Here is a 27,640-nt window from a genome sequence, read left to right as displayed (position 1 = left end):
GCCTCTGCCTCTCATGTCTTTCAGACCATTGATTCACCTCGTTTGGCTTGTAAACCGCGTGTGTCCGTGCGTGCGTGGGTGGAAGCGCGCCTGAATGCCTTCATGTGGCATATTGTAGGAACTTGGGCACGAAGCTTCTTTTGATTTATTCATAAGCACCTCATTCATCAAGTAACTCTTTGAGTCGCCACACATCCAATCACTGGAAAAAAATAAATAAAATAAGCACATAACTCGTCTCGACGACACAGGTTCATGGGACGGAAGTTGGTGAGGTGCTGCCACCAAACAAGTCCCCCATTGTCATCCCCCACCTGAACGCCAGGTGGAGTGGAGCAGAACGGCCTGCAGAGGGCGCTGCGTCTGCAGCTCCACCGACAGGGCGACCGAGCCGAGGGGTGTTTTCTGAAACGCATACTTTAGGATTAGGAAGAACACACCCAGTGACATCAGTGAGGTCTGAAGAAGAAAAAAAAAGTGCTCAAATCAAGCTGTGTGCACAGAAAGGAAACAAGAGGGCCGAAAGGTCCTTCCCATCTAAGTGCTGTGAGCCAAAGTTGTTCCTTTACGCTGCGTAAAAGTAGCATCGATCCCCCTGCGGAGTGCGGAGTTTAACGCGTCTCAGGAGAGGATGTCCACTTCAGACGAGGCGGACGGGCTGCGGCCCAGATATGGCTGTAAGTTCAACTTTTCTCTCCTTGAGATGCCGAGCAGGAACGTTTCTCCCTTTTTGACTTCAATGGACTTCTGAATACTGTTTGGTTTGACGATGCGGTTTTCCCTGCGAAACGATCAGCGACTCTTAAAAGTGTTTTGAAGTGTCATGTAGGCCTGCGTCTGTTAACTGTAGAGAAGTTTCATCGGATTTTAATTCGGCATGGCATGAAGCATTCACTTCCGTGTTTTCATAACTGTTGCTGAAATATGAGGCAGACCTGCGGTATATCAACCCCCCATGTTACTCATTTCTAAACCTTGGATTCGACTACTTTTGACAAAAAAGTTTTAGTCACTTATTATGGTCTTGCAGTATCCAAAGGTTGTCTCTTTGAGAAGTCTGGGGGTTTGGATGGTTCACAAACTGTACACCAGGGCAGCCCTCCCATATCCCAGTGAAACCTAATTTAACCTTAATCTCTCCCTTAATCTCTACCTTAATCACATTGCCTAGAAAGCCAGAAGTATTGCTCTTCTGTCCCAATAATTTAAGCGTAATAGTAATTACGAATACAAAAGGTATAGACTCGTAATGTCTATTAATTCTAGTAAAAAAAATAATACTTTTATTGTAAATTATAATGTAACGTCATATTTCTACAGTACTGCATCGGTCATCATTTAATATGTGGCAAGACATGAAGGAAAGCCCTTCATATTGCGCGCTCATGTCCCCATCCCCCTCTTCATAATTTATGAGGGTAGCATCACTCAACAAAATTGGCTTATTAAAAACGGTAGAAACGGGCACAGCTTCTACATAAGGTATTCATAATTAAGCTCTTCCAGTAGGTATACTATCCTTCATGTCTTTTCAAAGCCTGTACCCTCTCCCCTACCCCAGTCCGTGCATTACTGTGAGCGATTCATTCGGGGTCCCGCACTGAGGGCCTACTGGTGCATAACTGAGTCGCAAAATGGAAAGTGTAGCGGCCGCCTAACGTACGGGGTAGAATTTCCGAGGGGTTGGAGGAGATGTGTGGAGACTTGTGGCAGGTTACGCAACATCCAGACGGTTGGGGGAGTTTCACTTGGGAGACTGCGTCAGGAATGCACACGGTGATTCCCTGCTAATTATCAGAGGGGGGGGGGGGGGAGGGGGGGGGGATGTAGGCCTGCACATACTCCCATGCAGAGGGTGTGTGTGTGTGTGTGTGTGTGTGTGTGTGTGTGTGTGTGTGTGTGTGTGTGTGTGTGTGTGTGTGTGTGTGTGTGTGTGTGTGTGTGTGTGTGTGTGTGTGTGTGTGTGTGTGTGTGAGAAAGACGTGGGACAACATAACAACAAATAGCCTATTCAAACGACTCCTCACACACCCTTCATTGTTTACGTCGGGGAGTTTTGGTGCAGTCACAATTAACATCTGAGAGATGAGAGTATCTGTTAGACGAAGCACTCCCTATCAATCATATATATATACAGTATATGTGTGTGTGTGTGTATGTGTGCGTGCTACAGCTGTATTGGATGGCGTGGAGCGTCTCACTGCGGAGGAGATGGACGAGAGGCGGCAGCAGAACATGGCCTACGAGTACCTCTGCCACCTGGAAGAGGCCAAGAGGTAACACACACACACACACACACACACACACACACACACACACACACACACACACACACACACACACACACACACACACACACACACACAGGCCTGAATGGTGTTCAACGTCGGGTAGGCCACGCCCCCCTCCACGGCGGTCGCCCTCAGACGCATCAGCTTGTCCATGTACCTGTTCAGCGCACGCACACACACAGTCAAAGGTGGAGGCTGGTCTCCTGTCTCCCCACAACAGTGCAGAAGATCCTCTCTTTTATCCTGACTGTGTAGATGCATCTGGATGGGCCGGTCGTTGCATAACCACATGATGTACGTGATGGCTCTGGCCTGTCCAGCTGTTGCAGCAGCAGCAGCACACCTGTATTCTGTGGTGAAACAGCTGGAGGCGACACGGCAGTGGACAGATCACTCTGGCCATTGCCGTTCCCACCGTGGTGGCTGTCCACTCGCACTCAATCTATTTTGTATATTTCTATACTATTTGATTGATGTGTGAGGGCTAACGTGTGTGTGTGTGTGTCTGTGTGTGTGTGCATGTGTGCGTGACGTGTATGAGATGGTACATGCGTGTCTGTTTCCTTGTAGGGCCTGGGCTCACGTATAATAAGTGATAAAAGAGGAAGGATTTAACCAGACAGGAAGTGACTCAGTACCTTGTATCTGACTTTGTTGCCACAGCAATCTATAGTCGTCATAGCAACAGGTTTCGTGTGTGTGTGTGTGTGTGTGTGTGTGTGTGTGTGTGTGTGTGTGTGTGTGTGTGTGTGTGTGTGTGTGTGTGTGTGTGTGTGTGTGTGTGTGTGTGTGTGTGTGTGTGTGTGTGTGTGTGTGTGTGCGTCTCTCTCTCTCTCTCTGTTGCTGCGGCTGTTTGCCTGTACAGTGAGATGCGAGAGAAGAATAAGAAGAAGAAAAAAAAAAGGACTGCGGTTTATTGCTGCAATGCTGAAGTGCGGAGCCCTGCCTCACTCTCACAATCACACATCAACTCCTCTATGACAGCAGCCGTCGCAGACAGACAGAGGACTGGCTCCTCATTCCAGCCGTGGATTATGAGCTCTGTGGGTTCTCCGAGTGAAGCTGCACATTATTGTTGCTATGGGGAAAGAGAAGGCGAATGGGGTGGGTTGGTGGATTAGGTTTAATGACCCAGCAGAGGGTGAATGCATACGTGGGAGGCAGATCTCAGGCTCCTGCCGTCCATTGTCTCACGCTCACCTCCTCCTCCTCCTCCTCCTCCCCGCTAGCCAGCAGTTCCCAAACAAACGCATCTGCCTTCGCATGACGAAGGCAGAGTGAAACCCCACAGCGCGTTCTGCTCCTGCATGTAGAGGTGCTGTTGCGTGTGTCAGGGGGACATAGGGTGTCATAACATGCTGATGGATGTAAAGGGGTGGGTGTGTGTGTGTGTGTGTATGTGTGACCCCTGGATGGCTCTGGGCGGCAGGTGAACTGCAGGGTGGGGAACTCTTAACTGCTTTGTGTGTGTGTGTGTGTGACCCCTGGATGTCTCTGGGCGGCAGGTGAACTGCAGGGTGGGGAACTCCTAACTGCTTCGACAGAAGTGTGTGGTGTGTGTTTCTCACCGCGGCTGGTGTCTGCTGTCACAGTGTTTCCTGGTGTAAACCCCCCCCTCCCCCAACTCAGAGGATACAGACACTCTGTCTGGCAGAGCTTTTTGAATATTGGAGTTAACTTTACAACACGCAAAGCTTGAGGTTGGTTAGCTAACTCCTTAAGCATCATATTTGTTCGCATTTTTTTATTTGCCAAATTTGTATTTAATTTTTTCAGAGATATTGACACATTCTGTTACATTCTAATCATTAGCTCATAATATCAATGAATAATAGTCTTTTATTGTTGTGATCGCTATCTTGACCCAAATAATCGTGATCAACGTTTTTGCAAGACACCATTAGCCTCCTGCTATGGCTCCATCAATAGGGGTTGCTTTTTATAATCTTCGCTGGGCTTCCAGAGTGAAATCAGTGGAGCTTATCTTATGGTAGGAGTTGTGCAACAGCTTTTGGTTAGTTGTGATGTCTGACAACACCACAGGTGAAGTGATATCTTATTGTTTTTTGGGGGGGTACTTTCTAATCAGTTTCCATGCCTGCCGATGCTAAGCTTTCCAAGTTATTTCCAAAGATGTGTGTAACCTTATTCCTATCTTGACGATTTGGATTTCCCTTTTCACTCTCTGAGTCTGTCTGTCACTCTATTTCTCACTTTATCTCCCATTTCGGGAATGCGGTTTGGCTCGTTTTCTCACCCTACCTGTGCTTGTTGAACCCTCTCAAGGGTCTGCCTTCTTTCCCCCAATTCAAAACGTCAACAGCCTTGCCAGGGAAGTAGGTTCAACATAAGGAGAGTCTGTATCTTTGGGCTGCAGGCCCTGTGTTCCCTGTGTGTCTTTGTGCACTGTGTCTCCCAGACTTTGAAACTGTAGACTGTCATCGTCTCCTTCTCCCAGTTGCTGTTACACCCTCACTCGTATGCACTACACTGGTTTAATTTGGTCACCACTTCTGGTAGATTGCAGGTTAGGCATCCAAAACGAATTAAACATTCTTTCAGTTTACACAAATTAGACCATATGGAGACAATTAAAAGTATAGCGCACACAATGATGGTGGTCGGGAGTTTGTTTATCCCTTGGTGAGATGAGGTGTGTGTGTGTGTGTGTGTGTGTGTGTGTGTGTGTGTGTGTGTGTGTGTGTGTGTGTGTGTGTGTGTGTGTGTGTGTGTGTGTGTGTGTGTGTGTGTGTGTGTGTGTGTGTGTGTGTGTGTGTGTTGCGGGCATGTGCTGTTTAAGACTCTCCTCCCAACACATAGTAGAAGTTGAAGTAGAAGTTGTAATTAAATTGAAGCTCGGTGGCGAAGGCTTCAGTGGTTGAAGTGATGGCGACGCGAAGGAACATTTTCAGAAGGCTGCTACTCTTTTGTTTTTCTGCAGTGCTACATGCACTGCAGGCCTCCTGAAAGTTATTCCAAACCTGTGACATTATCAACTTGTTGGTTTAGCTGACTATTTGTGCTATTTAACCTTCTTCTCGCATAGGAATGCTGTCCGCGGTGCATATCTAAAGAACTGGTCTACCCAACACAACAACTGTACAGTCACAGTAGGTTGTGATGTTGATGAAGTGAACCCAAAACCGTACAAAAATAATTGTTATGACTCTCATACACAGCGGCGGTATTAAAAAAGGATTACAAAGTCACCGTGGTTCGTAACACCCCCTCCTCCTTCCTAAGAGTCTCAGCCCAAAACATGTTTTTTTTAACCTCCATAGTGTTTGAATGCCAGCTGACGCAGTGGTTCACTGACGCCTTAAGTAAAGGTTTTCTGTAAAGGAGCAGACCTGGAGATTTTCGATGACAATGTGTTCTATTTGAGTCCTCGACCTGTGATGGTCTGTATTTAGCTCAATCCTATTAAAACACAGTCTTTCTATTCATTTAAGCAAATGAATGACAAAAATGGATTGTAATATTGGGCTTCACAAACAAGACAAGCAAAAACCAAGGAAACGATGCTGTTGCTGACTGCACCATTGTCCATGCATTGCCTATTACGTACTTATTTCCAGACAGAGATTTTTGTTTTCCCTGGAAACGTGACGTTGAACTACTTTTGTGTTACGACAAGCCGCTTTCCACCGGTGGTGTAATGTTCTCCAGTGAGCTCGGGTTTATTGGCCAACTGTCTGTCGAGTCTCGACGTGGAAACAAAAACCTGTCTGCTGCTTCAGCACAACAAACCACATTTTTGTGTGTGTTTGTGTATGTATGTATGTATGTGTGTGAGAGAAGGTCATGGGACAACATGACAACAACTAGCCTATTCAAACGACTCCTCACACACCCTTCATTGTTTACGTCGGGGAGTTTTGGTGCAGTCCCAAAAATTAACATCTGAGCTTTGAGAGTATCTGCAAGACGAAGCACTCGCTATCAATTACAATCACACTCAAAGGGAGTGAGCTGTGGGTACTGACAAAATCTACTCTAAACCAACAACTGGGGACGTTGCCGTGGCTACATCCTCTACAGTGATTGGTTGTTCTCCACTTCGGTCCCCTGGATAGCTGTGGCTCCTCATTGTTCCGAACTAACATGTTTAATCTGTGACATTTAGATTTAATGACCGGCAATTTCCAGAGATGGCTTTTTCACAAAAGCCTCTGCCTACATGCTGCGTGATCACGGATGTTTGCCCACAGGGGGGTGTTAGCACTGACGACGGCACAAAAAAAACAAAAACGAAAGTCGCGTTGTTCTTCTGCCAAAAAATATTCAAAGTAGCATTTCTCCTCTCATCTCAGAGCAGAATCCCAGTTGCCTCTAAAGTTCTGCAACAGTCATTTCCTGTTTTGGGATATTTTCCATGCACTCGCGTCTAGACCTGGCTGGCTGGCGTTCCTGCGATGGGTTCTCCCTAATGGCAGCCACGGCTTTATCCTGCTGCTGGTGAAGTTCACTAATGAGAGTGCTCCACATTAAAATACAATTTTGCTCCTTAGGTGACAGCTCATTTAAATGGCTGACTTTGACTATAGTGTAGCCTTCTGTAATGAATCAGAGTCTATTGGTCAAAGCCACTTGCCGCCGAAAGCAGCTCAAGCGAAAGCATTTTAATGAGCATTACACTGTTGACACTTTGAGTTGAGCTGCTTTTCTTTCCGTGAGCTTATAGCACATTTGTGCGCGAGTTGATCTGTCGACAGCTCCAAGCTCTGAAGCAACGAAGCGTGGAGCTAGAAGACGCCGTTTGCTCTCTCCATTTTACTCTGTAACACGGAAATCAACCCACCCCTTTACCACACACAGAAACGCACACATACACACACACAGGCACACACAGGCACACACAATTCCCCCGCCTCACACCTGACTATCAAGGAAACCCGAGACGAGAAGTTACTCTCCCGGTTTGCATGTCGGCGGGAGAGTGACGCGACGTGAGGGAACAGTGAGTTGGCAGTGGGCATTCCAGCGGGCGTGTTCCCGGAGAAGCCCGGCTTTTCCCAGAGGTGGAGCGGTAGCGGCGCTGCTGTCAAAGCTCCGTGACTCACAGGCCCTCCTCCACTTAGCTTTCCTCCCTGTGCCCCGTCAGCAGGCCTGGCCTCTCCCCTGCACCCCCCCTTCGTCCCTCCCGCTCCCCCTCTTCCCAACGTCTGACACCGTGTAGTCGTAGACGACGCCTGCAGGATACGACTCGAATGATTAAGGGTTGATACCGGCCGTCACCTGGGGCTGTGTGTGTGCAGGTTCGATGGGAACTTGATGAATGAGTGCTTTTACCAATAAACCCCCCCTCTCCCTCACCGCCCCAAGTCTGGGACCTGTGTGGATCTGTGTGGCAATAAGGCAAAAGTACACACGCACACACAGATACTCTAACCACTCGCAGGGAAATGCGTTTTCTGTAGTTCGAGGCAATCTGGCCACACGGCTATCAGCTGAGGTGAAGCGGCAGGCCCTGGGCTGGAATGAGGTCGCTACTGGGAGCAGGATTCCAGTGTTTCAGCTGAGCATGTAATGAACAATTTGGCACAGGCCCCTAATATGTTTCTCTCCTGCGTCAGTCTCGCCTGTGCTCTCTCTGTCCGCCCCAGGGAATCAGGTTCCGACAATGCAAATAGGTTCATCACCTGTTGCTCCATGATGAGCACGTCAAGTGTGGCTAATCGTTTCGTTGTCTGTGGGACTTGGCCCTGTTTCTCACCGCTGGCTTTTGTCTTTGTACTTAAGACTCTCGCTGTGTGTGAGACAGCCGGTGGCAGTTGGCCCGGACGCTAATGACCTGAAGGCGTGATATACCTGACTGTGTGCTGTGTGGCGATAAGGCCACATACATTTGCCTACCTTGACATCTCTCACTGACTGACTGACTGACTGACTGACTGACTGACTGGAAGGCACACACCAGGCCAGGGGAGATAAGGACAACAAAGTTCTGTCATCTCTTTCAAAGAACCCTCCCCAGTATCTGGTATTCAGGGTGGAGCAGAGGGCGGAGCTCAGGGCGGAGCTCAGGGCGGAGCTCAGGGCGGAGGACACAGGGCGGAGGACACAGGGCGGAGCTCAGGGTGGGAGACGCAGGGCGCAGGGCGGAGGGTGGAGGGTGGAGGACACAGGGCGGAGCTCAGGGTGGGGGATGCAGGGTGGAGGGCGCAGGGTGGAGGGTGGTGGGCGGAGGGTGGAGGGCGGTCTTCCTCTGTCATTCCCTCGCTCCCCCTTCCCGCTCCTATTTACAAATACATTTAGATTCTTGGGACAGTGCAGCTCTTTGTGACCGCCGCTCATTAAGAGGCCAAACAAACGACAACACACGCTCACACAGGCGCTGGCCCTCTTCTGATTGGCTGAGTCGTGCGGTTAAGGGGTTTTGCCTTTTTCAACGTTGGAGGGGAACCATGGCCTCTTGTGGACCACGGTCCTGGCAGCAGGTTTTTCTAGTGCAGCTGCTCCTAACCGGGGGGGGGGCGGGTCAGAACTGGGGCGGGTCCCCTGAAGCGTACGGGCTCCCAACCGCGAGCGGATCGCCTGGTGTGTGGCCGGGCGGTACGGTATCGCTCACCCAGACATTGATGTTAGAGGCAGAGGTTGATTGTGCAAAGAAAATGCTTGTTTGTGGATGCAAATGCTCAAATATTACATTTGGGGCCGCAAATATCTTCAGAGCTAGACATGGAGTCAGGGGTTATAAAAGGTTGGGAACCACTGTTCTACTGTGACAACGTTCTCAAGATACAACACTCCCGGTACCAGGCCCATCTCTCTGAAGGGAGGGGGTATGGAGAGTTGTTGCAGCGGAGCAGGTCCATCGGCTATTACAATAGATGCCCATTTAGCCCATTCCAGCTCCCACCAAAACCCCCCGTCTATGGCCTGCCTCTTAATGTCGCTACCCTCTACTAACGGCCAGCCTGCATAAGCAGCTTGTCATCGGGCTGTTCTAAAACAGGAAGGTCAGGGGAAACTGTGTGTGTGTGTGTGTGTGTGTGTGTGTGTGTGTGTGTGTGTGTGTGTGTGTGTGTGTGTGTGTGTGTGTGTGTGTGTGTGTGTGTGTGTGCCACATGTGCAAGTTTGCACGTGCACATGCGGTAAAGAGGAAGTCTGCGTGCAACCAGTGTGTGGACTCCACTCTGCTAAAAGAAGGAATGTAATCCCCGAAACTCCAATCAATGCAACAAAACTCCCCCAAGCATCCAATATCCGTTCAACCTTTTAATTAGCGCTCCTTCAACAACACAAGGCTGCTGGTGTCCATTATTCTGCTTCAAGCACTATCAGCAGGTTTCCAAGTCCCCCCCCCCCCCCACCCCCGGATAAGATAAAACGCCCTCTCACAATGGCTGGCTGAACCGGCCAAAGCTGTGTGGCACTATGTTGCTTCCGGAAGCTTCTGGGATAAGCAAACGGTTTCAGGTTTATTTGCCATCGTCTGCGAGGGTGACTTTTGAACCCGGCGGTGGGCTTCTGACGGGCTGCTGCTCACTCGGGATGTGTGACTAGAAGCAACAACGCTACGATACTTCCTGCCGGTCGCGTCGCAGCATCGCTGTACGTAGCTCGGGACAGATGTGCGTGGGCTTTCTCTGTTGGCAGGAGGTTCACTTGACCCCTGGCTACTGATCAGACGTTGTCGTTGTAAGGGATTGTTTCCTGCCTCGGCGACAGCCAACAGTAGAAGGTGGATAGAATCTGGCTTCCCTGCCACTTATGCAGGAAACGCATGGTTTGAGGACATGACCACGAAAGAGGGAAGTGGAATGTCATGTCGACATGTTTTCAGCGGTTTTATTTTGACACTGGGGCAAAAAGATCCAAAACAGCATGCCAGTTTTGGGTGGTGTCTTTTTCGAAGTCCCTGCGCAGATGTTAGAGCGAGAAGAGACCTCACAATATGTCCGCACTACAGCGTGCCAGTGATTCCACTCAACGGTTCACAAGGCTGACGATGATTGTGCTTGTCGTCTTTTGACACGTTTATGTCATGTTCAAAACATCTCTCGCGTCGCTGGAATGCCACGGCTCACATTCTGACATGCATCGCATGCATTGCTGCCGTCCTCCCTGGTTAGGCAGAGGGTGTGGCCCTGTTTGCACTTGAATGGGAAAGGGTGTGTAAGCCTGATAAAAGAACCATTAGTATGGAGTCTTTTATGGAGCCTTTCACTGCCTCCCTATGTCGAGTGAAAGGAGGGGGTTGTTCCTGGCCGGCCGGCCCTGGTCCCCTGGCCCAGGCCTGGCCGTCGGGGCCTGAATAGAGGGCCTGTATCTGGAGACCCTGTGTTACAACTTCCTGGGACGGGAGTTGTTTCAGCTGGTGTGTGTGTGTGTGTGTGTGTGTGTGTGTGTGTGTGTGTGTGTGTGTGTGTGTGTGTGTGTGTGTGTGTGTGCGTGTGCGTGCGTGTCTCCGGAGATGGGAATAGTTTGTTGCTCTGTCTTTTGAAGCGGAGCCAAAGTTGCAGAAGAGTGGGATTTATTTTCGCTCTGCAGTTTATTTGTCTGCCTCCGACCGTTTGACCTCGGCCTGTCTGCTCTCCGGCTGTGAAATGCCCCAAGACCAGATCTGCACTCCGGCCCTCGTATCGTGGAGCTCCACTCCAGGGGTCACATTAGCCAGCAGATGGCTTCATTTAGATATAGCTAGGAGTCGATGTTCAACCCTAAGCTATTCGGTGTGAGCCTGAAATTAACATGTTGTAAAGCACAATCATGGACATAAAATGCACTTTGAGTCTTTGCATTACAGTTGGAGATTCCGTGGGAGAGATGTAGGCTTGATGTATATAAATGCTGACATCATGCAATAATGTTCCAAATGTATATATGGCAGCTTGAAGCAATTGAAAGATAAAGTTTGAAAGTGGTATTTTGAATAAATATGAAATATTCAAACATTGTATCTATAATGTGCAGTGCTAATTGGCATTCCCCTTAATCACCGTACAAGCTAGCAGAACCAGTCATGCGTCCGTTCCCATTAAAGGATCATGAAATATGTTAATGGAACATCGCAGGTCATTTCTAATGGTGGTAGCATCGTATACCAAAACTGGACGCTACAGGCATGAAGATGCCTTTTACATTTTGAGCATCTTTAGTAAGAAGCTTTTTGGATCATCGCGTCATATTCATCGTTATTCAATACATTTTTATAGGGGGATATACAACTTAAAAGTTGAAACTGGTGCTTTGCTTCTTGGGTCGATCTTCACCTCTGGGGGTGGTGGGGGTCCACACCAGAGTCCCTGGCTACAGCGAGGTCCTTTTGGAATCCGGTCTGAGGGGCCCCTGGCCTTCCAGTCAGGGCATCTCTGTATTTCTCCCCTCGCAGCCCTGGGCTGACAGCGACACAGGGGTGGAATGTGACTCCCACGCAGTGACCTCAGAGAGATGACATGTTACACATCTCAGTGTCTGGGAGCAACGTGAACACTCGCCTAATGGGGTCAGTCATGTTGGCCAGAGAGTGTTGTCTGGTCAGTCTGTTTGATCGCTTCAGGTAACTTAGGTCTGTACTTTATTTTTCCTTTATTTAACCATTTGAAGTCCCATTGAGATATTGAAATCTCTTTTGCAAGTGAGCCCTGGGGCAACAAATATACAAAATTACAACTGAAACATTGATGACAAGACAGACCAATAAGGACAAAAATAACAAAGATGACAAGGCATGATGACAAGACAGGCTAACAAACAAGACTGACGTATGGGAAGCCAGTGACACAACAAAACAAATTACATATAGTACAGGTAAAAAAACAATTTAAAAATTATAAAAAAATGAAGGGGGTCATTTGAAACATGTGCACTGTTCAGATTTTGATTGTTAAAGTAATTGTTTAAAATGTCCAAGTGGGATTAAAACCGAACACTTCAAAACTTCTTGGAGCAGATTCTATGTACGTTTTTAACTTTGTTGTCTTTGTTGTCTCTGATCAGCTTGGTATCTGTGGTAGATATGTGTTGCTGATGTGTTATGTCCGTTGTAAGATGCTCAAGGAAATGTCCTTCATAGGCCTTAGATGCTTTAGCATTTATAGAGTGTTGGACTGTTGGACTGTCGAAAGACTGAAAAAATAGAAATTCATAGTAGTTTAGTTTCTAACTTGATTTGGTCAAAGACTGAAAGAATAGCAATTCATACATTCATACATTCATAGTTTCTTCTTGTTTTGGTTATACTACCCATACTAAAATACCCACATTTAGAACATACCCACCAGACTCAAATTACTGAAACTGTCATCACATTGTGACACTTTTTCAGTGACATTATCATCATTCATTTTGACAACAAACCTGCATAGCACACATATCTTCATTTTATGGCCCTTCACCCTGTGGATACCATGAACAGGATGAGGGGGGCGGGGGATAAATCATCCACGTCACAATCATGATTCTTTAATTCACAATCGATTCACAATTTCCAAAAATGGTGTCCTGATATTCGTACCCCTATGTACTAAATCAATGTCATATTAAAAGTGTTAAACTTTCCCAAGCTTGAGAAGTTGTGCATATATTTTATACGGCGTGCCAGTCTTGCCAAAGGCGGGCCTCTGGATTCCATACTCACACCCCTATGTGTCGAATCGAGAATAATATAGGAATCGGGAAGTGTTTTAAATCGCAAATTGATATTGAATCTCACAGTAACCCCAGAGAGTGAGTCACAGAAAGAGTCCCGTCTCTACAGCCACAGACACCGTCAGGGTCTCTGAGCCCCCCAGACCAGGGGTCTCTGCGCTCCGGCGTCCCCTATCCTAACGGCCCCTGCTGTGTTGCCCCTGCAGGTGGATGGAGGCGTGTCTTGACGAGGAGTTACCGCCCACAACGGAGCTGGAGGAGGGGCTTCGCAACGGTGTCTACCTGGCCAAGCTGGGCAACTTCTTCGCCCCGCACACGGTGTCGCTGAAGAAGATCTACGACCGCGAGCAGACGCGCTACAAGGTCAGGACTCGGTGGAGAATGACACAATAACACAACTATCACAGTGGACACGGTTAACGTGGAGCAGGGGTTCAACGGATTACGGGGAATGGGTTAACTTAACAGTTATTAGTGCTCGGCACTTGTTTCTATGAACATCCTTACTGTACCAACAGTGATATATTGTTTTTTCTCTTCCTTCTGATAAATGTACTTATTGTAAATCGCTTTGGATAAAAGCGATAAATGCCCTAAATGTAAATGTAAATGATCAGATCATTCATGTCCTATTCAATGCCCACACCGATTATCGGTAAATACTGATGGATTCATACACGTACATTCACGTCGGCGTAGACCCATACCTGGACACAGGTTAGTATTTAAGATGCTTGATTGACATCACATGGCAGCCTTTTGAACCAATCAGAAACAGTGTTTGAAACCTTGCCGTTTTACCAGACGAATCTGTACCTATAGTGTGATTCATGAAGTGCGACTAAATTGTGTTATTCGTGAGGCAGCCGAGGCTAACATACCATGCCTTCAGTCCCACATGAGTTGTGTTCTTTACCACTTTGTGCCGAGTGTTGGCGGCAGCGGCAGCAGCAGCAGCACAGTGAATAGGTGCTCTTGTCTTTGAGACTCTGGCCCGCTCTACTACCCTGTGAGGTAATGAATGAATGAATGAATGACATGTCTGTGTGCTCAAGTATGGCTTCTCTCCTGCAGGCAACCGGGCTCCATTTCAGGCACACAGACAATGTTATCCAGTGGCTGAACGCCATGACAGAGAAAGGGCTACCAAAGGTGACGTCTTACCCTCTCTTTATCCCCAAATCCCAGCCTCCCATTCTCCCTCTGTCTGTACCTCTCTCTGTCCTTGTTCAACCACAAAGACATTTCCTCACATTCTCGTTTAGCGGTAATGTCTATGACCCTGCACGGCCTTGCGAATGTCCCCGAGTGGTGCTCTGCCGACGCCGTTATAGCGAGCCACTCCTCGCTGGCGTGCCATGACACGTCTGTGTAGTCCCGGCTCTGAGCAGGTCCCACGGTTCGCTCCATAACTGTCCCGTGACTTTTCAGATCTTCTACCCGGAGACCACGGACATCTACGACCGGAAGAACATGCCCCGGTGCATCTATTGTATACACGCTCTGAGGTACTCTCTCGCTCTCTCTCTCTCTCTCTCTCTCTCGCTATCTTATCTCTCGCTCTCTCTCTTGCTATCTGTCTCCCCCTCTCTCGTCCTCTCCCAGTGTGTCTGATTGTGATGTTTGCCTTCTGCCCGAGGCCCGGCAGCCCTTTAGTGTAACAATGCACACACTCCCAATCGCTGTCAGAGTCCCTTGACAACGATCCAGCGAATAAACACACTGTAGACAAATTCAAGGCGAGAGCTTGTGTGTGTGTGTGTGTGTGTGTGTGTGTGTGTGTGTGTGTGTGTGTGTGTGTGTGTGTGTGTGTGTGTGTGTGTGTGTGTGTGTGTGTGTGTGTGTGTGTGTGTGTGTGTGTGTGTGTGTGTGTAAAGATTGCTAGTTTCTTCCTGATTTCTGGTTCGACTGAGCCCATGCAGAAGTGCCCTCCATGTTTAGTCGATTGTTGTCATTCACTGTAATTTGACGAGTAGTTACTATAATCAGCAGATGCTTCCAATCAAGGCAGCAAAATGGACCCTAAGCCCGTCTTGAGTATATAAACACGTGTGTGTGTGTGTGTGTGTACGAAGTGACTACATTCAAGTAAACACACTTTCTGCCCAGAAATACATTATTTTGCGTCCAAGTCCGAGTCTTGGCGTTTTTTATAAGGTGAACTTATAAGGTGAAAACTGCAGTTTTACTGCGTTTAACGGCATCCGGGCATGCTGTGAGCTCCCCTTCCAGAGAGGAACCCCAGGCCTCTCCCTCAGAGAAGCCTGGAGTCCTGGTTCTTGCTCGCTTCTAGAGAATGTTCCAGTGAGTGTAACAACAACAACACATGAACCAGGGGGCTTTACGTCTGGTCCTTGGAGTCAGGAAGACGTGTGTGTGTGTGTGTGTGTGTGTGTGTGTGTGTGTGTGTGTGTGTGTGTGTGTGTGTGTGTGTGTGTGTGTGTGTGTGTGTGTGTGTGTGTGTGTGTGTGTGTCCACTGCCCTTGTATGATTACTAAATGGCTGTTTGTTGCTCTTTATAAAAAAGAAAAGGCCTTTTTCCCTGCTGCCAGAATCCCCTTGCCGAGCTATGTTTATAATTAGCGTTAATTGAAGGGCCATAGAAAACAATATTGCGTTGTTACATGGCCATTCTTTGTGGAATTCAAGCTGGCCTTTCCCCTGTAGCCTATAAATCTCCCCAGGCCTTTTGCTTCCGCCCGGGGCCTGTAGTCCTGCTCCCCTTTCTGCTGCCCCTTCCTCTCATTCTGCTCCGGGGCCATTATGTGCTCACTCTCTGCTGTGTTTGTTTTTCCTTCCACACAGCCTCTACCTGTTTAAGCTGGGCCTGGCCCCTCAGATCCAGGACCTGTATGGAAAAGTGGATTTCACAGGTAAACAACAGTCCCCTGTTGTCTGTCAGTCCCCCTGCTCAAAGGTTTTTTGCAAAATATTCAGTCACATCGCTGATGCCATCACAGCCACTTTAGGCAAATGTTTTCAGATTTTATTTAGTATGTGTGAAAGGTTTTAAGTGAGTGACTGTTGGATGCTATGTTAACCCAAACCAGACCCATAGGAGTTGCTACTGCAAAAGTATTTTTGGGTGCGGGGGAAGGCCGTCAATGTGAAAGCCATTAGTGATAGTAAGAGCTTTTCCTGTCCTTTGGGCTGGTGCTAAGCTCTCTGGACTAGACAAGGTTTGTACTAGTCTGGGACTTTTTGTCTCATTCACATTAATTATACCCAACATCTAAAGCCCAAAGCCTCTCTCTCTCTCTCTCTCTCTCTCTCTCTCTCTGTCTCTGTCTCTGTCTCTGTCTCTCTCTCTCTCTCTCTCTGGCTCTGTCTCTGTCTCTCTCTCTGGCTCTGTCTCTGTCTCTGTCTCTGGCTCTTTCTCTCTGTCTCTGTTTCTCTCCCTTTGTCTCTTTCTCTCTGTCTCTCTCTCCGTCTCTCTCTCTGTCTCAAACTGCTCTTCATTGATTGGTTCCGTTGCTTTGCACGTCTTTCCCCGTTCAGAGGAAGAGATCGACAACATGAAGAGTGAGCTGGAGAAGTATGGAATCCAGATGCCTGCCTTCAGCAAGATTGGCGGCATTCTGGCCAATGAGCTGTCAGTGGATGAGGCTGCATGTAAGACTGGCTCTGATGTCACGTGGGCGGGGCCTGCATGAGTCTCCACTGCTGCAAAATAACAGTCTTGTTTTATCCATAAAGATTTAACAATGCAATATAACATTTTTGCACAACTTGATAGGCAGACAACTTTACCAAGCTTAACGGCAAATCCCAAACCGGGAAAAAATAAATTCAACTACTGCAGCCCAAAAGTAAAATGTATAGTAAAAGAGATATAAAAAAAAGATAAAATACCATGCACTATGGTATACGAATGAAACAAACGTCGTCAAATTGCCCCTCTCCCTCCTCAGTGCACGCGGCCGTGATCGCCATCAACGACGCCATCGACCAGGGCATTCCCGAGGGCACCATGGCGGCCATGCAGAACCCCAACGCCATGCTGGTGAACCTGGACGTGGACACCGCCCAGAACTACCACGACATGCTGTACCAGGCCAAGGGCCAGAAGGTGGCCAACTCACGCAAACGGGTACGGTAACCACCAGTCAAGTCCGGTCGACACTGATGCCGCATGGTGTTTCAGTGGGCGTTAAAAGGACCTTACAGTGTGGATTTTGCCCCATTCTGTATCTAAGTGCAGTCCATTTCAAAAAGTACCTTTTTATGAAGTGCTGTAGGGCGGCATGTGGCTCAGGAGGTAGAGCGGGTTGGCTGGTAACCAGAAGGTTGCCAGTTCGAGTGTGGAGGTGTCCCTGAGCGAGACGCCTCACCCTGACTGCTCCCGAAGAGCTGGCTGTCGTCTTGTGTGGCTTACACCACAATATTGTAAAGCGCTTTGAGTGGCCACTGGTTAGAAAAGCGCTGTATAAACGCAATCCATTTATCATTTGTAGACATTCATGTTAAAAAGGTGTGTGGGAGGAGTACATGTATAGGCTTGGATTAGCTTCTATCATCGGACAAAGTTATTCATTGTAAACTAAACGACTACAAGAGATTGGAGCATACGATTCACGAGTTGATGCGTGCTTGTCTCTGAGTCAATGCCAGGCCTGGCTGATGTTCATATGTGGGTCATGTGGATCTTGTGCAGCTGGTGGAGAACGCCGACGCAGAGAGAGACGTGTACGAGGAGCTCCTCACGCAGGCCGAGATCCAGGGGAACGTCAATAAGATCAACCGTGAGTCTCTTCACACCCACCCAGCACAGAATTCAACAGCACGTAACCACTGGTTAAGACACTGATGCGAGCCACTGGGAGCACTGGGAGCAGTGTGTGTACATTATTGTCTTGTCTGCGTCGGTACGTCACGACGAGCCGTTGATCTTCTGTTGTTGTGGACAGTGAGCAACGCCCTCAGCGCGGCGGAGCAGGCCCTGCTGACAGGGGACGAGGAGCGGCTGTTCGAGGCCCTGAAGGCCCTGGGCATGCAGAACCTGCAGGCCCACAACAAAGGCTGGTACCTCAAACAGCTCCTGGCCGACCGGGAGAACAAAGAGCAGGTAGGGAGCCGCTCACCTGCAGAGATCTGCTTTCAAGTTTCACTCCGGTCTCCCTTTCATTGTCCACCAGGGCCGAGAGGAAGCACTTGTGGTTTCAAGTAGGAGAATAACTAATTGAGGAATGCCCTCGAGTACTTTCAGCCACGGAGTTGAAACTCAAGAATTGAGTGCCCCTACATTTTGGAACAACCGAAGGAACATACTTGAGTTTTTCAAGCATGAATTTTGACTAATGTGCCATTAGTCACATTTCTTTGCACAGTGTTTTCATTAGTTGGTATCGGCACCATGTAACTGTTCTTAAACTGGTTAACCTGGTTGTTCTCTGATCGTACCTTTTGATATCTTCCTCTCGTAGACCTCTCCTGGTGAAGCCCTGAGCAAGGAGGAGCTGCAGAACGGCGTGGACGCGTCCAATGAGATGGCGGCGAGCTACGTGAAAAGTATGCTCACAAAATGTTCTCCTCGTCGTCCGCTATTCCCACGCTTTAGAGCAACATTCTGTATTCTGTATTGAGTTTAAAGTGTTTGTCAATCATTTGTTATACATGTTGAGTTAAAACGGTGTCACTTGTTATACATGTTGAGTTAAAACGGTGTCACTTGTTATACATGTTGAGTTAAAACTGTGTCACTTGTTATACATGTTAAGTTAAGTGTGTATCACATGTCCCTACATGTTTAATGTAAAGTATGCATGTTTGCGTGCGTTTCAACAGTGTTGCACGCGATCGAGCGCATCAACGACGCCATCCGGGCGGGCGTGCCGGAGAAGACGGTGGAGGAGCTGATGAGCCCGGACGCCCAGCTGCCTCAGGTCTACCCCAGCGCCGCAGATCTCTACCAGAGGGAGCTGTTCAGCCTGCAGCAGCAGAGCCCTGAGGTACCCCGACACCAACCCCCACGCTATATGGCCAAGTGGTTCAGATACCGATACCAGTATCGGAAGTTCCTCTGATACTGCATTTTAGGCAGTATCGGGTATCGGCAAGTCTATACACAGATCTGATACCATCACATGACTAGTTCATTTACTACACAGGCAGAGAACATACACACTATAAACTATACTACTATAAACACTGCACAAACATGTGTAGTGATATGCTGCGTTCGTTAATGGTCAGAGGTGGAAAGTCAGAATAGGAAATGAGTCATCTCTGAATGTAAATGATCTAGTTCTGAAAAAATATTTTGTAGACAGTAAGGGAACCGACTATACATTGCTCTGATCGCAAGAGAACCCTTAAATAAGAACAAGTGCTATTAGTAATTAGATGAGTTAGATTAACATTAGATTAGTTAGATTAACGCTAGATGATCTATTGGTATCTCCATACAGGGTAAGTAGTAAACAACTAAGTAGTAAATTAATAATATATATCCCCAAAAACAAATTGTACTTGGTATCGGCCGATACTCAAGTTCAGGAATCAGAATCGGTATCGGGAAGGAAAAAATGGTATCGGAACATCTCTATATACAGATGTCTATGCAAATGCTTAAAGGGCACATCGTTGTGCACAATGCATCACTGGATGTCGTGGTTAATGCTGTCCCTCTGTCAGCATGACACATGAGGTGAATTTGCGTCCTCTGCTCCGCAGGGCACCCTGTCCCACCCCGAGGTGCTGGTTGCCGTGGAGATGCTGTCGTCTGTGGTCCTGATGAACGAGGCTATGGACGCGGGGGACCGCGCGGCCCTCTGGAAGCAGCTGGCCAGCCCCGTCACCGGGCTGGGCAACGTGGAGGACGAGTACGCCCAGAGGTACGTAGCAGCGAGCACCGAGCCCCCCCACCCCCCCACCCCCTCACCCCTCCCTGCGGTGCGTGGCTCAGAGACTCATGGAGCATGTGGCTCAGGAGGTAGAGCGGGTTGGCTGGTAACCGGAAGGTTGCTAGTTCAATCCCCGGCTCCTCCTAGCTGAGTGTCGAGGTGTCCCTGAGCGAGACGCCCTCACCCTGACTACTCCCGACGAGCTGGCTGTCGCCATGCATGGCTGACTCCGCCGTCGGTGTGTGAATGTGTGTATGAATGGGTGAATGTTGAACATATTATATTGTGAAGAGCATTGAGTGGCCACTGGTTAGAAAGACTGTTTACCGTGTGTGTGTGTGTGTGTGTGTGTGTGTGTGTGTGTGTGTGTGTGTGTGTGTGTGTGTGTGTGTGTGTGTGTGCGTGCTGAACAGGTACATGGACGAGCTGATGCGGCTGCGGGCGGCGGCTGTGGAGGAGGGCGTCGACTACCTGACGTGGAACGACATCCAGGCCTCCATCGACCAGGTCAACCAGAGCGTACAGGAGGAGCACCAACGTAGGGGACGCACGCACGCACGCACGCACGCACACGCACACAGAGAGAGAGATACATGTGATGTCATGTGAAAGAGTTCCTGGTGTGTTTATAGTCTATACTTTGTTATAAAACTGGCCAAGATGCTGTGACAGCAACATTACAGTTCAATAAGGATTGCTTGGAATTCGAAGTGCAAACACGATGTGTCCATACTCCCACATTATTCCCATGTTGCTTCTGAAGCCTCTCCCTTCTCTCCCACTCTATGACGCAACACAGCTCTTCTCATCTTTACATAATTAAGCATATTGGAGTCTGGTGTCTGATGTGTGTGTCTGATGTGTGTGTGTGTGTGTGTGTGTGTGTGTGTGTGTGTGTGTGTGTGTGTGTGTGTGTGTGTGTGTGTGTGTGTGTGTGTGTGTGTGTGTGTGTGTGTGTGTGTGTGTGTGTGTGTGTACGTAGGTGTGGTGGCCATCGGTCAGATCAACGAGGCACTGGACGGGGGGGATGCGTCCTCCACCCTGGCGGCCCTCCTGCATCCCACGGCCAAGCTGTCGGAGGTGGACCCGTCGGTGGCCCAGCACTACTACGACAAGCTGCTGGAGGCCCGCAGGGAGAAGGCCCATGTAAGAGACCCTGTATACTCACTCACTCACACAACTCACTCACTGGCTGACTTTCTAACCAGTGGCCACTGGTTAGAAAAGCACTGTATAAATGCAGTCCATTTACCGTTTACCATTTATGTACCATGACATGGTGTCTAACAGAGCCGTCCCGTCCCCTGCCCCTTTTCCTCAAGGCCCCACATGACTTTGGTTATTTGAATATCTGACACAGTCCTTTACTCGTCCTCAATCACGCACCAACTCGTGTACACAGACACACAGATGGTTTGACTCAATGTTAACATTACAGAGATGCTAATGCTGAGAGTGGATGGGGGTGAATATGCTAAGGGAGGGAAAGCGGTTCAACGGAACAACAGAGCCTGATGTTTACATTCGCTTCAAGTGGGATTAATACAGTAAAAATATGATCTGGAGGAGAGCATTAACCTGTTCTCCCTGGGACGGCGGCGTGTTTCATCATGAGTTCGGGTCTCTCCCTTTCCTTGTGTGTTTGCCGATTGTTCCGGAAGGAATCATGCAAATAAGGGGAACTTTATTACCTTTTGGCTCCCTATCCCTATTACCCTGTCGCAGATACCAGTTCTTAGAAAAGGCTATTGGAATATGAATGCACACACACACACACACACACACACACACACACACACACTTATCTATTTATGTGCTCTAAGTAAAGATCCACATTTTTGCGGTGGTAGTGTAAACACTCTTAGTGTTATCCGACTAGCGCTGCACCACTCCAGAGGCCTTTGGTGACGAAGAAGAACATGATGAACACTCAAGTGACCCTTTCCTCCCATGAATCACCCAGACAGCATTATGTGATGATGAGATCATCACCTCTTGTCCCCCCGCTAGCACCCCCCCCCCACCTCCTCCACCACCCATCCTCCGTCTCAGTCTGCTCAAGAAAACCCCCACTCACTTCCTGTGCGTGTCTGAGCATGCTGGCTCATCACCATCACTCACTCGCTGTCATCCTGGTTCTGCTGGTTCTGGTTCTCCCTCCCCCCTCCCCCTCCCCTCCAACATCGCTGGCTCACGTCGAGGCAACGTTTGCTTGGGGGAGAGCCAATGACATCGCACTACGAGAACAGACAATGGTGTCACTCTGCCGTCTCTCGCAGCAGGGCCTGTGAATGCTATGCTGTCTAACGCTCATTTGCCTGTGCGCTCAGTGCTGGGGGATGATGTGGTTGTGTGAGCGTTGCGGTGTGTCGCGTTTGAATATTATGTCATCGTGTCATAGGTGAAGCCACAAGCAGGAGTGCAGTCATCGTTCAGAGAACAGAGCCCGAATAAACCCAACCGGGTTGAAGGGGAAAATCTGAAGGTGGAAAATGGCGACCTAATATACGGATTAGTCGATAGAATGGGAGTATTGTCCCAATGGGGAAAAGCCAGTATTCATTGTGTTCGGGCTGAGGGAGAAGCGCTGAAAAGCAAGGAAGGAAATTCCCCTGAGGAGCCGTTACGGCACCTGAGCGGTGTGTAATCCTGTGTAAACAGAGGAATAAAGAGGCTCTTATCCCGGTTGCGTTTCACAACACTCGTGTTGGTGTTTGTATTGCCAACAGACCTGGGCTACATCTGTAAGTCTTGGGTCTTATCAGGCGATGCCTCGATAAGGGCTTGGTTTGTGGAGGAACATTCTCCTTATGGTACTGGTGCACAAAAAAAACAAAACTTTGTCCCTGGTGATTTCATAGGCAAAGGAAATAACAAGTGAGGGCTGAATGCTTTTCTTCCATATAAGGGCACAGTATCAAGTGCAATAAATAGCCAGGCCTTTCCTTTAGCATTTCGTCACACGTGCGATCGAGGGTGAGACAGAAGCAGAATGGCGCGCCCGGCCGCCTGGGTATGAAATGTCCGGGCACTGGCCAGAGGAAGTGGTTAGGGCCCCATGCTTCCTGCGGGATTTCAACATGTGTTTCATGCGCTCGCCATCCGAGAGGGAGAATTAGGGCCGTTCCGGTAATGGTCCCCGAGAGAGTAACGGCATTTGCTTGTTACAGACTGGTCTTCAGGTCTTTAGTGGGAGCGAGACACGAGTGAAAGTCGCCGTGTTCGCGGCCCTGTTTGGGTTTATGACTCGGCCATATCCGCCGGTTTTGTATGAGGCCATGTCTGGAGGAGATTATCGGATGGCCTGGAATGCCGTCAGTGTTTTGGCAGTTTGGCTACAGGTGTCTCCCAGTCCCAGTCCCAGTTTGGCTCTCGGCCGCGGTCTTCAAACGGGATGTAGTTAAAAAATGAAAGGCATTAAAACAAAAGGTTTAAGGGGTAATTACCACGATAAAAGCGATTCAGAAGTGGTTCTTATCTCAGCCCAGCCCTTTCTTCATCCACTTCCTCTTTCCTCCTGTCACTCGCAACCGTGGGTTTTGTAACGTTTGCACAAGTTGTGTCAAGCGAGCTCCGGCAGTCCACCAATCCCCGGCCCCGACTAAGGCCTACAGCTCACCGAGTCCCGCCCACCGGCTGCTCCGACTCCTCCGACTCCTCTCTCCCCAAAATATCAATTATGAACCGCGACTGCAAACAACCCAAACAATCATCAGCCACTCCGCTGGGATGGGCCTTTGTTTACTATAAAGAGAGGGCTCCGCTTACGGCCAGGGTGTGTGGCTACAGATGGCAGCACCGTAGCTGCCTCTTGAACATGAAACCAGACTTCCAGAGCAGGTAAACCTAGCCTGGGCCCCCCCCCCCCCTCTACCCCACACCCCACCCCTTCTTCTGGTTCATCTGCCCTAAAGCCTACTCAGTGGAGGGGTGTGGACCACAGAGAGTGGGAGGTCCCAAGTGAAAGAGTTGCTCAGTTTTTCGCTGTGTTGGGGGGGGGGGGGGGTAGTTTCAGCAGGTAGCCCATTTGAATGAAGCTCACTCATGCACACGGTCGGTGGTGAAAGAGTGCCATCTGGAGGCGATTATTTATTACTACAGCACATGGATTTAATTAGGGTGTTGTTTGAAACGTTGGGAACGTTTGTCTATCACTCTCTACCGCCATGAACAATTGACTTGCAGAATGAGTTCCTCATGTTTTGGAGATGATTGCATGTTGAATTACTCATGCTCTGATACTTGTGTGTGTGTGTGTGTGTGTGTGTGTGTGTGTGTGTGTGTGTGTATGTAGGAGACTCAGGATCCGTCTGCTGTCTTGTGGCTGGATGAGATTCAGGACGCCATCCTTAACGCCAACAAGGACTCCCAGGAGGCCCTGCAATGTAAACACTCTCACCTATCACAATTTAAACCTTTTCCACATGTTTTGTATTTCAGGGGGATTGAAACCAGGCTGTTAGAAGATGATTAGGGTTATAATTTTCCAGTTTTTCTACTGTAACAACGTATCTTAACAATGAAATAGGAAATAGTTTTGTAGATGTTCCATGCAACACTTTGAACTTCGTCATTGTCCTTCGTCATTGTCCTTTACACTACACCATTTCCTTCAACCCGATCCACTCAAGAGCTGCTTTTTGGTGTGTGTGTGTGTGTGTGTGTGTCTGTGTGTGTAGTCTCCAAGGCCATCCAAGCCATCAACGAGGCGGTGGACAGCGGCGAGGCGTCCCAGACGCTGGCCGCGCTGCGGGGGCCCGGCACCGGGCTGTACGGGGTCACGGCCGAGTGCGCCCCCACCTACCAGGCCGACCTGTCCGCCATCAAGGAGGGGAAGAAGAAAGAGGGTAGGAATGAAAAGAGGGTAGTGACCGCAGGAGTCATAACACACTCGAACACACACGCTTCAGGCCCACAAAACCCACCTCTTTAAGATTGTTTTCACCACACAACCTCCTCCTCCTTTGTATCTTTTTTACTAATACATGTTCTTATTATATGATTTTACTTCGTGTTCACTCTGTAAAGCGTCTTTGAGTACTTGGAAAAGCACTACATAAATCAAAAGTATTATTATTATTATTATTATTATTTGGTTGAGGCTGAGACTCAATGTTTCGCTTGTGGCTGTGTTCCGGTCTAGGGGACAACGGCAGTGAATGGATGAAGCACTGGGTGAAGGGAGGTCACAACTACTACTACAACACCCAGACGGGTGAGGGCACATGGCTGGAGCCCGAGGAATTCCTGCAGAACAACACTCAGCTCAACAAGGACGAAATCCAAGTACAGCTCTCCAGTCCCCGAATGCCCAACGTTTCTTTGTCGTGAAGCTCTTTCAGCGGCTCGTCTAGACAATTGTTCTTTTCTCTTCCCCCTTCCCATCAGTCGGTGGTTTCCGGGGTTACCACAGCCTACAACAGAGAGCAGCTGTGGTTGGCCAATGAGAGTCTTATTACCAAGCTGCAGGCTCGTTGCCGTGGGTACCTGGTGAGGAAGGCGCACAGGGACCGCATGGACTTCCTGAAGAGCCAGGATCCCTCTGTCACGTGTATACAGGTAGAATGTCCCCCATCATGTCTGCCCTCTCAGACAGACAGACACAGACACACACACAGAGTTTCATTACAGTATTATCTCTGCTGACTGTACACCAACCATGCAGCTGAACATGTACGCTGTCAGTTCTTTAGAATCACGTCGTTCTGTGTTCACCTTCCTTTCTCTCAGGCCCACTGGAAGGGCTACAAGCAGAGGAAGAACTTTAAAGACCGCAAGCAGCATCTCCACGACCACAGCGACGAGGCCGTCAAGGTGACTGTATATATGATAACGCTGTCCTCCATATGGGTGAATATTAAATGCAGTATTCCTAGAGAGACTATAACGTGTGTTTTTTCAGATCCAGGCCATGGTCCGTATGCACCAAGCTCGCAAGAAGTACAAGGACCGACTGAAGTACTTCAAGGACCACGTGAGTACAGTACAGTACAAACGCCCAAAGTACCTGTGTATATAAAAACACCTGTCTGGAGATGCAACACCACAAACCCCACGATAATTCCAACAGATTACTTTTGTAGATTCTAGATTACAGAGACTGGCACTTAAAGTGGCCGTTACATAATTAAAACACTAAGTCACGCTGCCTATCTGCCCCTGAGCACCCAGTGACATTTACCGTGGGGCCTCTGAGATCTGGGCCCCGCTGACTCACGGTGGTGGGTCACTATGGTTATAATCTGTGACATTAATAAAGCATGTAATTGTTGTTTGTGGCTGCAGATCAATGACGTGGTGAAGATCCAGGCCTTCATTAGAGCAAACAAGGCCAGGGACGACTACAAAACGCTCAGTGAGTTGGATTTCTAGAGATAGTGGTTGAGCAAACAGATTTATCGCTCTTTGGCCTTTACCGGTAGTGTGCTAATTTGTGGGATTAGATCTTAACCTACCTGATGAATCTTTAATTAATTGTCAATTTTTCCTTTACTATAGAATCAAGAATAAGACTTCTAAGATAAATGTATCTTTCCATTTTATTGCTTTGTGTTTAAACACCAGTGGACCACTATAGCTCGCAGAGTAAAGTCCTTCTTCCGATGCTGTTAAACTGGATGTTTGTGAGGCTGGGGGGGGTGTCAAATATCAAACCGTAGTTCTATATTCCTAGTGGTTTGACCCCCACCTAACGCTTCCTTTTCCTGCCCGCACCCCCACCCCCACCACCACCACCCTCACCCTCACCCCCGTCCGTCCCCACCCACCCACTGCGCAGTCAGCGCCGACGACCCGCCCATGGGCGTGGTGCGGAAGTTCGTCCACCTGCTGGACCACAGCGACCAGGACTTCCAGGAGGAGCTGGACCTGATGGGGCTGCGCGAGGAGGTGGTGACCAACATCCGCTCCAACCAGCAGCTGGAGAACGACCTCAACCTGATGGACATCAAGATCGGCCTCCTGGTGAAGAACAAGATCACGCTGCAGGAGGTGGTGTCGCACAGCAAGAAGCTGAGCAAGAAGAACAAGGGGCAGCTGTCCAACCTCATGATGATGAACAAGCACCGGGGCGGCCTCAAGGCGCTCAGCAAGGAGAAGAGGCTGAAGCTGGAGGCCTACCAGCACCTCTTCTACCTCCTCCAGGTAATCTTCACGGGGACTCGTTTTCTTAATGTGATTTTTATATTGCACCCCCATGTGATGCGGTGATTGTGTTGTTTTGTCGGTTGAGATTGGAATGATCTTCCCCACTGGCATGAAGGCTGCAGTGTTCCCTGCCGGGTTTACTGGCATATCATACTACTGTGTTAACACTTGGGGGGTCTGTAACACTCGACATGTGGCAGCCTAAGATCCAGTAAGAGTCACAATAAGGAGGGAGGGAGGGAGGGATGGATATAGAAAGGTGACAGATGGATGAATGGATACTTTATTGACGCCAAAAGGAAAGTCATCTTTCCAGTCGCACTCCAATTAACACCAAGAGCTTGAACATAGAGATTGAGCATATAATAAACGGCATGTCTCATTTCAGACCAACCCCACGTATCTGGCCAAGCTGATCTTCCAGATGCCCCAGAACAAGTCCACCAAGTTCATGGACTCTGTGATCTTCACGCTGTACAACTACGCCTCCAACCAGCGGGAGGAGTACCTGCTGCTCAAGCTCTTCAAGACGGCCCTGCAGGAGGAGATCAAGTGAGCGGCGGCCCTTATTAGTAGCACTAAATAATGGAGCATGGCTGCTTTGTCAGGGCTGTACGGGGCTGGTGTGATTACCCATTAACTCACCACCCGGAGTGTCAAGAGCAGGCAAACACATTAGTCTTCTCTGTCGGTGCACAGGTTTAAAGATCAGTCAACTTGATTGTGGTGCCAGTGAGGGTTGTAGTGAGGTGGTGGAAATGTGAG

General features: G+C 48.8%; 1 protein-coding gene across 1 annotated transcript in view; it reads left to right on the top strand.

The window, feature by feature from the left end:
* Window positions 1-475: 475 nt before the first annotated feature.
* The window catches only part of iqgap1 (IQ motif containing GTPase activating protein 1), a 34,078-nt gene continuing 6,913 nt past the window's right edge, over window positions 476-27,640 (top strand). The window contains exons 1-24 of the mRNA XM_084476257.1: window positions 476-677; window positions 2,174-2,276; window positions 13,094-13,250; window positions 13,962-14,039; window positions 14,319-14,395; window positions 15,693-15,760; window positions 16,386-16,499; window positions 16,799-16,977; window positions 17,542-17,629; window positions 17,795-17,952; window positions 18,311-18,395; window positions 18,672-18,835; window positions 19,560-19,720; window positions 20,143-20,267; window positions 20,712-20,875; window positions 24,024-24,114; window positions 24,409-24,576; window positions 24,873-25,015; window positions 25,118-25,288; window positions 25,460-25,543; window positions 25,632-25,703; window positions 26,015-26,084; window positions 26,508-26,872; window positions 27,264-27,427. Of these exons, the coding sequence (XP_084332383.1) occupies window positions 632-677; window positions 2,174-2,276; window positions 13,094-13,250; window positions 13,962-14,039; window positions 14,319-14,395; window positions 15,693-15,760; window positions 16,386-16,499; window positions 16,799-16,977; window positions 17,542-17,629; window positions 17,795-17,952; window positions 18,311-18,395; window positions 18,672-18,835; window positions 19,560-19,720; window positions 20,143-20,267; window positions 20,712-20,875; window positions 24,024-24,114; window positions 24,409-24,576; window positions 24,873-25,015; window positions 25,118-25,288; window positions 25,460-25,543; window positions 25,632-25,703; window positions 26,015-26,084; window positions 26,508-26,872; window positions 27,264-27,427 (3,095 nt within the window). The 5' untranslated portion in view covers window positions 476-631. The remainder of the gene's footprint in view (window positions 678-2,173; window positions 2,277-13,093; window positions 13,251-13,961; window positions 14,040-14,318; window positions 14,396-15,692; window positions 15,761-16,385; window positions 16,500-16,798; window positions 16,978-17,541; window positions 17,630-17,794; window positions 17,953-18,310; window positions 18,396-18,671; window positions 18,836-19,559; window positions 19,721-20,142; window positions 20,268-20,711; window positions 20,876-24,023; window positions 24,115-24,408; window positions 24,577-24,872; window positions 25,016-25,117; window positions 25,289-25,459; window positions 25,544-25,631; window positions 25,704-26,014; window positions 26,085-26,507; window positions 26,873-27,263; window positions 27,428-27,640) is intronic.

Source organism: Micromesistius poutassou (genome assembly GCF_964030765.1).
Source record: "Micromesistius poutassou genome assembly, chromosome: 12".
NCBI lineage: Eukaryota > Metazoa > Chordata > Actinopteri > Gadiformes > Gadidae > Micromesistius > Micromesistius poutassou.
The sequence above is the reverse complement of the archived record's forward strand: the minus strand, read 5'-3'. Positions and strand labels throughout refer to the sequence as shown.